Raw genomic sequence first — 11,220 nt, 5'->3', positions numbered from 1 at the left:
GACAAAGTCCAAGTGGGGAGAGACTCCTGTGAGCCAGGAGCACAAACCAGATGACACGAAAGGATGGAGTCTGGGGTGTTTATGGGATTAAGAAGGGAGGGGCCTGTGGATAGGCTCAGCCTTGGGCTGTGACCTGGTTGATCCAGTTGCTGAACTTGCTAACTCGTGTGTACATGGCAGGTGCTCGCACATTGCAGTTGCTGGTGCCCCAGGAGACGATGCCTATCAGCACCCACACATTTCCCTTCTGGCAGACAAGGGGTCCTCCAGAGTCACCCTGAGGGAGGGAGAGGGGAGAAGTCAGCATGGGGGACTAGGGGATGCCAGAGGACAGGACAGGGTGCTAGTGCTTACCTGACATGAGGAGGCCCCTGAGCCACCTGCACAGATCATGACATCGGTGACACGTGAGCCCCAATACTGCCGGCACTGTTGCACAGTGACCAACGGCAGGGCCACCTGCTGTAGGCGTGCTGGAGTCACATTGCCTGTGTGCCGGGAGGGGGTAATTAGGCCCCAGACACCTTGTCCTCACCCTGGCTCTCCCACCCGGATCTTTGGCCCAAGCTCCCACCTATGCCACTGAGGCGGCCCCAGCCAGTGGTGACACAGGTAAGGCCTGAGGGCAGCGCCTCATTCGAGGAAGCCAGGCAAACCGGGGAGATCTGTTTTGTGTACTTGGCTGGGGAGGCGAGCTTCAGTAGTGTCACGTCATTGTTGAAGGTGTTGGGGTTCCAGTACGGATGCGTGATGGCCTGTGGAGCCAAGAAGGGGCCTCATAAGATGGGGTGAGCACAGGACCCCAGGGTTGATAGGTGCTTAGGGGGCTAGGCTGGGGCATGCCCTGAATTCCTCACCCCCTGATACCACCCACCTGTACTGCCTACTCTTCCTATGTCTGCAGCCCAGGCACTCACCCGTGAGATGGACAGAACCTGCACAGGCTCGGCATTGGATGACCTGTCATACTCGCCCAGGACGACAAAGTGACGGCCAGGGCTGCAGTGAGAGTGGGGTTAGATCGCAGAAGGGAGGGCAGAGCAACAAAGTAGGGGCATCTGGAGGGAAGAAGTGGGGAGGGATAGGCTGCGGAGGGGTGGGCGGTGTGGAAACACTCACACGACATTGCAGTGGGCAGCAGTGACCACCCAGGACTGGCTGATGAGGGAACCACCGCAGAAGTGGAAGCCGCTACTGTCCTGGGGTCACAGGTCAGAAGTAGAGAAGAACTCAGGCTTTGCCTAGGCATGGAACACCTGGGACCCTGCCCCATCCCCAGGGTGCATGTACCTGCAGGGACACCTGCCAGGGCCAGGAGCCTGGCACTGCGTTTTCCCCGTTGACAATTCTCTGGTTGAAGTTCAGTGCCGGTTTGATGGCAGGAATGCCGCAGCCTGGCCATTGGGCTAGTGAGGACCTGTTTTCCATACCCTAGCCCACCTCTCCCCCCATCTCCTTCCAAATACCCCCAGCACTGCACCCCAGAGGAGTCCAAATGGAGAGAGCTTGTCACCACCCCTTCTTGCCTGAGCTCCTTCTGGGCCACTGCACATTCTTCATCTTTCCTGCCCAACTAGCCTCCAGGTGCTGTCCAGTCTCTCCAACCTACTCCTCACTGTTCCCCAACTCCATCCCCACCCTCCAGGCCACATCCTTCCTGACCGCTGGATAGGCTGCTTCTGGCTCTCTGCCCTCCCTGGTTCTGCATGCAGCCGGAGGGCTCTTCCCAAACTACATGTCCAGCCTTCATTTCGTAGCTTCCTAAAGCCTCCCTGGCCCCTGCACCTAGCCTGAGCTCCTGTCTACCTCCTGCCTCCTCACAGCCTTGGCACACCCTTTTCCTTTACCCACTCTGTCCACCTGCTTCCCTTCTAGACAGCCTGGCCCCCTCCCTGAGCCCCTGGGCAGGAAACCTGAGCTGGTGCTGGGAGCCAAGGCTGGTCCAGGCCTACTTACCCCAGGAGGAGCCAAGCAGAATCACAGTGAGGGTCAGGCTGAGCAGCATCATTGTGGCAGGTGTGAGACTGAGAACAGGGCCTGGCTTTATAGGTCTCCTCGTCCTTGGGCTAACGTCCCAGGCATGAGGCCAGACCAGCTGCATGGGCCCAACCCTGTCCCACGCTCTGTTCTGGAGGGGGGTCTCTCTAGGCTAGGGTTCTTGATCCAGGCCTGGACTTATCAAAAAGAGCCCAGGTGTGAGTTTCTCACCTCCTCCACCCTCTAAAACCTGGCCTCTGATTGACTACCTGAACCACTCCCATCCCAAGTGCTGAGCACTCGGCTCTAAGGACTTAACTGTAAGGCTGGTGACAACCTGAGTGCTGGGATCGGGAAGCCTCCCAGGCCTCCCAGGGGCACCAGATGCAGAGAAGCCTGCTCGGCACCCTGGGTGTTCCTGACTGGTGGAGGAAATGTCTGGCTGACCAGCTCTGCTGTGGAGGGTCAGGGTCATGTGGCCAGGACAGGGGTTCTTTTTGGTGCAGATGGGGAGGATGCTTCAACCAACTAAGCCACCCGGCCAGGGCAGTGATTCCTCCTTTTAGAACAGGAGTCCCTGTTTGCTCACACAGATGGTGACTCTCCCACAGCACATGGTATCGTTGTACACAAACCTCATCTGTCTGGCTCTGAAGACCACACACTTAATGATGAAATGCTTGGGAGGGGCCTAGTGCACAGGAGGGCAAGGTGTGTACCCTTGGTGACTGCTGCCCAAGCCTGTAGGGAGGATGCTGGTAGAAGGATGACAGTCATCAAATCTCAGACAACCTTCACACCTTGCAGCTCGTGGGCAAGCCCCTGGTTATCTACAGCCTGTTTGTTGTCGAGCTTGAACCAAGGGAGAGAAGACGCCCCTATGTGCAAAGTTATAATGGCTAAGTTGGCTGACTTCCTTCTAGGTGTGTGAGGCTTTCAACTAATTCAAGAACATATCAGTTAAATAATGAGTTAATGGGTGAAGAGAGGGATGGATGAATAGGTATTTGGTAAAGATGTGGTGGATATATAGGGGTTCAGTATACAATTCTTCAAGTTTTGTTTTAAAGTATAAAATATTGGGGAAAACAGTCGGACCCAGGGATGTCCAGTTTAGAGCAGACCCTCCCCAGAGGTTGGGCAGTTGCAAAACCCCAGTGGAGCTCAGCCATTCTGAGGGCAGGAGGCTGCTACCAGCCTCCAGCACCTGAGCCTGGCACTTAAGGTGATCAGCAAAGATTTGTTGGATAAATGTGTCATGTCATCTGTCCTCACATGCGCTCTGTGACCCGTCAGCCCAGAAAACTTGGAGTCAATCTCCCTACTCACAGCCCAGCTTCAGGTTTTGCAGCTAAAGGCATAGCAGGGATGAGGAGTGCTCTGAGAACTTGCCCTTGGAATCAGGGAACAGCTCCTCTACCAGCAGCACTTTAGCCCTCAGTGGGGTCCAGGTTGGGGGCTTGACTAAGAGGGGATGGGCCTTGTCCTGGGCTACTGATGAGCCAGGCAAAGGCTCTAAGTGGGGGCAGTGCCTGGGACCTTTCAGGTTTCACAATAGCCCTCAGTGGACTAGAGGGCAAGAGCAAGGTGTGGGAGTGGTAGGGGAACCTCCATGGTGTGGAGTCAGGAGGGGGCTTTCCACCTTGAGCCTTCAGTGCTTGCCAGGGCTGAGTTTCTGGAGCAGGGTAGATACCTATGGTGATGGGTAAAGGGCACCTCTTAGACCAGACGCTGGAGCAGTAGGAGTGGCCTCTGCAGGGACGATACCTTAGTCACAGTCCTGCTGGCTGCTCGCACCCTCTACCCAATAACAACATAGCCATCTGTTCAGCTGTTTGTATTTTCTGTGTTTATTCCCCTTGTTCCAAGCTTGAAGCCTCAGCCTGCTTCACTCCACTTCCATGGTCTGCACGGTTTCCTCCACCAGCTCCAGTGGCAGTGGCGTCACTGTCTGGGACAGGACAGCTGTGGTCCCAGGGGCAAACAGGTACTGGCCAGGCCTGGCAGAGAGGAGAAAAGGCTTCTCAATATGCGCCCATCATGTGGCATGTCCTCTTGCAGCCTCCAACCTTATGTACGACAGCCCATCCTCCCCAGTACTTCCCCTGTGTCTCTTGCTCCCACCTTTTTATGGGCTTTGTGGGCGAGCTCAGTGTTCGCAGCATCTTGGCACCAGTCTCCGTGATCACACATGCATCCACATTGCCCCCGGAGCCCAGATCACCCAGGATTCCTGCAGTGATGGCTTCCACCAGCAGCCCCTGCGCGGCCTCCAGCTGTGGTGATGTGTGTGTGAGGCCTGGTGGTACCTTTTGGTATCACCATCAGGCTACAACCTGGGGACTTGGTTAATCTTGAAGTCCAGACTACTTATTTGCTCACAGCTAAACTCCTCTCTCACCCTGCACCCCCATCTTTACCCCAAACTTCCCTCCACTGGTCTCTGCCTTCCTCTCTCCAGAGACCCCTGTTCCCACTAAGCACTGCCCCATCTTCACAAACTTCTCTGGGTCACTTTCCCTTGAGGCTCTGCTTCCAGTGGCCTGTCTATCCAACCAATGTGGTCTTGGCCCCCAATCCACTGTGTCACTCACTGCCTTTCTCTTTCTGGGTTTTAGGCACCCTGGAAACAACATACGTCATCCACTTCCACCCTACCCCAAACAAAATCCAGACTCTAGGCCCACCTGCCGTTTCCCCCCTCAGCTCCAAACGGTCCTCTCAGAGCTTTGACCGCTCCTGGCAGTCCAAAGCTTTGGCACTGACGGTGGTCTGTTGGAAAATAGCACTCCTCTACCCTCACTCTACTGGCCCCTCGGTCGTCACCTCTGAGAAGCCTCCCTGACCTCCATACTAGCCCAGGTCCCTCTGCCCTCCCCCAGCCCCTGGGTGCATTTTCGACCAACGACCAGGTAGGTGGGTGGCAGGTGTCGCTCACCGTCATGTTCGGCTGGAACCGGTCCTCCAGCACCGCCAGAGCTGCGTCCTGGCCGGAGCCTGCAAACAGGAAGGGCATTTAAGATAAGCCGCGGTTGTCCCAACGCAAGACAAACCTGAGGCCAAGGGCGCAGGGGTGGGATTCGTGGGGACCCGGCAGAAGTGCTTACCCAGGGCCGTGAAGGGCAGACGGCTGTATGAACCATGGGGGTGCACGCTGTAGAGCTGCGGTCCTGTCACGTCTAAGCCGCCCACGACCAGCGATGCACCAACGTGGCCCTGGTACCTTAGCGCGGAGTGGGTGTGGTTATGCTCAAGCACTGGGACCCAAGCCCCACTCTCCACATTTCCCCTGGATCTGAGTCCCACCCCTTCCGGTGGTCGGTAGCCTCTTGACGGCACCCGCTCCTTCCTTTTGCCCAACCCCTCTCAGTGTGGCCTCTTCCGGTCTCTGGGGACCTCGCAGCCCCGCCCACCCCCTCCCCAGGGTAATCTTAGCCCTGCCCCAGCACCGGAAGAGCGTCTGGCGCAGAATGCGCGTGACCGTGGCCACGCGGGGCTCTCGGCCCGTGGACAGTGCGTGTAGCTCCATGTTGGACGCCGCCATCCGAGTGGTCATCTCGGCGTCAGCGGCTACTCCAGCACCACAGCAGCTGAGGGCGAAGGAAGAATCGATGTGGGCAGGGCTAGGATGTGCGTTGCAGGGCGGGGAGGGCTCAGGGGATGAGAACCCTGGGGCTGTTCTTGTGTGGGGCTGGGAATTCCTACTAGATTTTCGGCGCGATGAAGTGGATCTTCTCGCAGTTCTTGTCCGCCACGACCGAATCGTTAGTTGCCCGCGTATCCGCGCCCAGGATGACTCCGTCCTGGGGCGTGGGGGGAAGGAAACGGGCTATTGTCTCAGTGCCTGCCGGATCCCAGGCCGCCCCTCTAAGCCTCCTACTCCCAATCCCCTGCTCACTCGGAACACAAGGCCTGCGATGGTGGTCCCGGTCTTGCGTGCATGAGGGACCCGGAGTCCTGGGAGGGCGCGTTCCAAAGATGCGTTTCTGGAAAAGGAACGGAGGGGAATGGCTCATGTTTCTGTTCTTCTGGGCCCCCCATCAGATGCTCAAACTCCAGTCTCAACTCCCTCACCTCCCGGAGTAAGCCTGGGAACTCAAGTTATCCACCACATGCGTCCCCCCCACAGCCCTTCACCACCAGGAACAAAGGCTCTTGGGGCGTCCATCCCCAGGAAGGCCTTGGGAGAGCACAGGCAGCTCGGGACAAACCATCTCCTACCTCAGGCAGTTATCGAAGGAGAAGCCCCCTCGGGGCTCGAGTGCTGTTTGCAGCATCTCGGGGCTGTCGGGGCCGTCCGTGGATTGGCAGTCGGTGGTTAGAAGAGTGGGACCAGCAGGGAGCAAGAAAGGCGGAAGCCTGTTTTCTTCAGGGCTCCACGTATCCTGCAACCGCTTTCGCTTTCACCTTAACTCAGGACGCTGGCCTATTTTTGCATCTCCTCTTTCACTTTCACATCTGGTGCTAAGAAATTTGGGAAGGGGGTGATGCACCTTGCCTGGCTCTCCATGTTACTACTCCCAGATCCTCTGAACAAATGGACAAATCTCTCTCCTCTGTGAGCTCCTCCTCACACTTCCAGTCTGAGCCTCTGCCTCTGATCCTAGTAAGGGTGCTGGGCCTTTTGCCAGGTCTCTGCTTTATTACAGGCCTCCCAACAGCATCAGGCATGGCCCTTTGTCATTTGTCACCCTCCACCAAACTCCTGCCTGTCCTTTGATTCCTTTGCCTCCTACCCTGAAACCCCAACGCAAAGGCTCCATCCTCTGCCTGGTGAGTGGTGATGGTGACGCTGCTGCTGCTGGTCCTTTCATCTTCCCTATCTCAGCTGCTGTCTTTCCTCTTTCAAGAGAGGCCTGTTGGTTGTCCATCTGGTTGCTGTTTCACCTCCCAAATGACCCTTTTTGCATAACTACTGCCTTAGTCTCATTGTCCTCTCCAGCTTCCCCATACTCCCTTGGCCCCCCTTTCCCTACAGCTCTACCCTGCAAGAGGAAATCTGGTAGACTCTTGCCCTGGTTAAATCCTTCAGCAGCTGCATGCTGCTCTTAGGTTCAAACCCAAGTCTTTACAGTGGCTCATGTTACCCTTCTCTTCCGTCTGATCTCAGCAGAGGCACCACCTCCCCTGGTAAGCCCTTCCAGACCTACAGTACTCAGCCCTTTGTTTTCCTTAAACCTGAATAGTAGACTACTTACCTCCATTAATGATTAAAACTTCATTAGTGAAATGATCCGATTAATGGCTGTCATTCTCTGATTCTGATCTCTTGTACTTCTGTCACCCACCTAGCACTCAGAAGGCCCTGTCTAGAGGTGGGGTCTCACCTGCCTTTTGGAAGCTGGGAGAGACAACTCAGATCCTCCCCATCTGGAACCCTTGGCTCCATGTGCCCCCATGCCACAGTGGTGTGTGTGGCTGACCCCAGGCCCCACGCCCAGAGCAGAGGCAGGCACAAAGGCAGGCTGCCTTAACAGCTCAAGCAGGAGAGCAGGAAGCTGTACTTTCAAGGTGCTTAGTTCAGTCGTAGGTTTTACTTAGCAAAGCCGATTTTGCCCTATGCTCCACAAAGCACCAGGCCTGCAGTTACTGATGAATCATGGTGTATGAACCCTAATGCCTCCCCCTCAACCCACAAATCAAGGCTTACAGCAACAAAGGATTATTATTTTTTAATTGATTTTAGAGGAAGAGGGAGAGAAACATCGATTTGTTGTTCCATTTATTTATGCATTAATCGGTTGCTTCTGGTATGTGCCCTGACAGGAGATCAAACTCACAACCTTGGCATATTGGGGACAGTGCTCTAACCAACTGAGCTACCCGGCCAGGGCCAAAGGACAATCTTTATACCGGGGGCAAGGGCCCTGGGCTGGCAGCTGGGGGTACAGAGATGTTATGTCGGTAGGTACCCAGCAGGATGGCATTGATGTGCTCCAGCGTCTGGTTGCTGAAGACCATGTTGAGGTGCTGTGTCCCATTAAGAGGTAGCAGGTGCACAGGCTGTGGCTGGAGGCCCTTCCAGAGGGCACAGAGCTCACTGCTGCGTGTGGCCACAGTGTCATCGCCGTCCTCATAGAGCATGCCCACGGGATCTGTGTAAGGGAAGCCATCGTCAAAGATGTAGGTGCGGGGTGTGGGCAGGCCCACGCCATACAGACAGTATACTTCTACGCCAGGTGCCGGGAGGCCGGCCAGCAGGTCACGTGACTGTAGCCACATGTACCAGCCATCCTCAAAGTACAGGTCTGCAAAGAAGCGCTGGAAGTCACGGCCTGTGTAGTTGAAGCTGGGTGTGGAGATGAACACATGGTCCTCAGGCCACCCCAGTCTGGAGGGAAACATCCAGGGGGACGTCGTCGTTATGCGCTGCTTCTGTTTCAGCTTGATGCTGGACATGATTGGGATGCCCTGGTTGTCACCTGTGGACACGGAGCAAGGTAGGCAGGGAGCCCGGCTTGGCTGCCCCCAGCCCAAGCTCAAGTGGGTGCTCGGTTTTGTCCTAGCCTAATCCAAACATTGACTCCAAGCCACACTAGAGCAAGCCTAGCAGAATTCAGTAGGTGCTTAATGTGTGCTTACTAAATGTGAAGCGCTGACACCTCTGTGAGGCAGGGCTGTAGGGCCTCGAAGGAGGGCAGGGAAGGTTTTCCTGAGGGTGGATATGCGTGTGCAGAAGGTGGGGGAAAGGCTGGCGGTTCTCTTGGGCAAGCGTCTGCTGGCCCTGTGGTCGACGCTGCACAGCGGCCAGAGGTGTGTTCCAGGAAGTGTGAAAGGAGACTGCGTCTGTATGGGACTAACTGATGTGGTCTGAAGAGGGTATCCCGCACCTGACCATGAACCCTACAGGGGAGACCATTTGGCTGTGCCAAGCAGACAGTGGGTGTTCAATGGGCTTTGGCAAATGTGTTTTCAGTAAGGCAGATCCCTGGGGAAAGGGGCTCCTGGGAACAGAAGGCAGCTGAAAGCTGGGTAGGTGCCAGCTGAGGTCACAGGAACAAACCTGAGGCAGGGATTCAGACTGATGGGGTTCACTTCCTTTCTGTCAAACTTTCCCTTTTTCATCGCTAACACAGATTCTGGTGGGAGCCACTCTAATGGTCTAGGCTGGGCTCACTACTCTTCGGCAAATGAGGGGCCCCTGCCCCGTGTGGGGTGGACAACACCTGGGGCCTGGCATTGTAAGCAGAAGTGGGAATGAGGGCGGGCCCAGGGGCAGCTCCATTCCACCCCTCTGTCCTCCTACAGGATGCAGGTGATCAGAGGCCCTCTCACCTGAGGCCAAGACCAGCAAGGGCTTGACGGAGCCACCCCAGGGAGCCCCAAGAGTGATGAAGCCATCAATGAAGCGATCTTTCCAAGACTGGGGCTGGCGCAGTAAGAAATAGAGCAGGTGCAGGCAGCCAAGGCTGTGCCCAATGAGGAAGACAGGCTTCCCATAAGTAGCATGCATCTCTTCCACCAGTCTGGAGAGCTTCTGGTAGTACTCCTCCTGCTGGTCTACAGGGGGAGAGGGGTGTGGATAGGGTCAGGACGGTGGGGGTCAGGGGCTACCTGCCTGGCCCTGAGCCCATCATCCACAGAGGCACTCACTGGGCTCCAGCCGCCAGTCATAGGGGGCGGCCCGCACTGTCTCATCCCGCTCATACCCGTTGTTGACCAGATTCTGCACCAGGGTGTGCATGTAACCTGTGGGGGAGGCAGCAGCATTGGGGCTCTGGCCATGGCTCCTGCAGGCCCCCACAGTCCAGAGCCCCACCTTTCCCCCAGTATACACACCTGCCAGCTTGTTTTTGTCCAGGTACTCAACAGAGTGGGTCTTGCCAAAGCCGGGGACACGGATCTGTACACCAGGGGCATTGGACAAACGCCCAGAGCTTCGGTTGTAAACAACCCTGGGGGCAGTGGGACATTCAGCTGGCCAGAAACCAGTGGCAGGGGCAGGGTGAGGGAGCTGGGGCCAAGGGGATGGCACGTACCTGGTGTTATCGATCCAGCAGTCTACCCCAAGGGGTAGGAACATATTAAAATCCATCCAGATGGTGAAGAAATCCTCTGTTTTGTGGTAGCACATCCAGTTCACCACATCTGGCTTATCCAGCTTGGCTTCCAGCTGATTCCCCATGCAGCCAGGCACTGTGAGCACTAGCCTTCACTCTGGGTTCCTCGGGTTTCCCCAGGGACCCCCACCCCAGCCTAACAGCCACCCCCCACCACTGCACTGACCAGCCTTCAACTCCCACACCCTCAACCCCCAGACTGAGGACCCACCCCGCTTGCCTGCCCAGCAGTGCAAAGCTAGGCTCCCCTCAGGCAGGAAAAGTGCAGAGGCCAAGGCCACTGACCTCCGCCCTCCCAAAGCAAACACTTAGCCTGTCTCCCCGTTACTGCCGAAGTCCAAGGTGGGAACAAGGGAACAAATAGGTTTAGGAGGGTGGGGTGGGGGCTGGGTCTAGGAGCAGGGGGCAGGCCTTGATGGGCCTCTCCTGCTCCCCTGAGCTGAGCATCTTGTCCTTGCTGGGTGGGGGCTGAGGAAGGAGTAGTAGGGCTTGGACCAGGGTCCAGTGGCTGCAGCTGACCACAGCCTATAATGCTCGGACCAAGCCCTCAGGCACACACACCAGCCCCCGCCCCCTGACCACCCCCTCACCACCCCCACCCACTAACTTAGAGACGGAGGAACAGTGTGGTGAGGGAAAGGGATGACTTCTCTGCAGGACAAGCCTCTGGCCCCTCTGAACACTGAAGCAGGTATCAGGGCTAATTCAGGGACAGAAGGGCCTTGGCAGGGGTGACTACCAGGGGCTGGGGCCCAAGCTCCCCAAGGTCTGGCCTGGCACATCAGGGGCCTGGTGGGGGCTTACCGAGGATGACGGGCCGTGTGTGGTTACTGAGCTCAGCCTTGGGCGTGTTTTGCGGGGGAAACAGCACATTGAGGAGCCAGAAGGGGGTGGCAGGGGGGATCAGCAGCCCCAGCAGCAGCAGCACCCACTGCCATGGGGAGCCAGGCGGCCCCATTCCAGCCCTAGTGCCTATTGCCTAGTGAAGCAGTCTTGGGCTGGCCTTATCTGGATGGGGGTGGGAGGGGCCCCGGGGCCAGTGGGAGGGACAGTCTGGCCAATGGGGATGGCCAGAGATTTCGGGAAAGGGGCACAGCCTTGGAGCTGGAGCCGGCTCTGGGCCTGGGTTCAGTTCCGCCTTCTTCCTTTGGCGCCAGGGGAAACAGAGCCTGGGCAGCAGGAG

At 57.0% G+C, this 11,220-nt stretch overlaps 3 protein-coding genes across 5 annotated transcripts; all 3 read right to left on the bottom strand.

Moving 5' to 3' along the window:
- Nucleotides 1-64: 64 nt before the first annotated feature.
- CTRL (chymotrypsin like) lies at nt 65-2,104 on the bottom strand. Of its 2 annotated transcripts, none has more exons than XM_045818847.1 (7): nt 1,957-2,104; nt 1,291-1,394; nt 1,120-1,199; nt 918-999; nt 575-755; nt 355-488; nt 65-277 (listed from the first exon to the last, which is right to left on the bottom strand). In XM_045818847.1, the coding sequence occupies exons 1-7, from the start codon at nt 2,099-2,101 to the stop codon at nt 116-118; spliced, it is 888 nt and encodes a 295-aa protein (XP_045674803.1). In that variant the 5' UTR covers nt 2,102-2,104; the 3' UTR covers nt 65-115. The 2 variants fall into 2 exon arrangements, with proteins under 2 accessions (XP_045674803.1, XP_045674802.1); XM_045818846.1 differs by having other exon boundaries at nt 1,291-1,406; nt 1,957-2,023.
- Nucleotides 2,105-3,803: 1,699 nt separating this feature from the next.
- Nucleotides 3,804-6,507, bottom strand: PSMB10 (proteasome 20S subunit beta 10). Its single transcript, XM_045818820.1, has 8 exons — nt 6,199-6,507; nt 5,876-5,963; nt 5,683-5,780; nt 5,427-5,567; nt 5,085-5,200; nt 4,916-4,974; nt 4,102-4,253; nt 3,804-3,977 (listed from the first exon to the last, which is right to left on the bottom strand). Exons 1-8 carry the CDS (start codon nt 6,252-6,254, stop codon nt 3,866-3,868), a joined length of 822 nt encoding a protein of 273 aa, XP_045674776.1. The 5' UTR covers nt 6,255-6,507; the 3' UTR covers nt 3,804-3,865.
- Nucleotides 6,508-7,688: 1,181 nt separating this feature from the next.
- LCAT (lecithin-cholesterol acyltransferase) lies at nt 7,689-11,030 on the bottom strand. 2 transcript variants are annotated; one of them, XM_045818537.1, is made up of 6 exons: nt 10,842-11,030; nt 9,957-10,113; nt 9,757-9,872; nt 9,571-9,666; nt 9,253-9,477; nt 7,689-8,399 (listed from the first exon to the last, which is right to left on the bottom strand). In XM_045818537.1, the coding sequence occupies exons 1-6, from the start codon at nt 10,993-10,995 to the stop codon at nt 7,825-7,827; spliced, it is 1,323 nt and encodes a 440-aa protein (XP_045674493.1). In that variant the 5' UTR covers nt 10,996-11,030; the 3' UTR covers nt 7,689-7,824. The 2 variants fall into 2 exon arrangements, with proteins under 2 accessions (XP_045674493.1, XP_045674492.1); XM_045818536.1 differs by having other exon boundaries at nt 9,571-9,872.
- Nucleotides 11,031-11,220: the final 190 nt, after the last annotated feature.

Source organism: Phyllostomus hastatus, unplaced genomic scaffold, assembly GCF_019186645.2.
Source record: "Phyllostomus hastatus isolate PE091 unplaced genomic scaffold, TTU_PhHast_1.1 phas_scaffold_345, whole genome shotgun sequence".
NCBI classification, from domain to species: Eukaryota; Metazoa; Chordata; class Mammalia; order Chiroptera; family Phyllostomidae; genus Phyllostomus; species Phyllostomus hastatus.
This window is presented reverse-complemented; position numbering and strand designations above follow the sequence as displayed.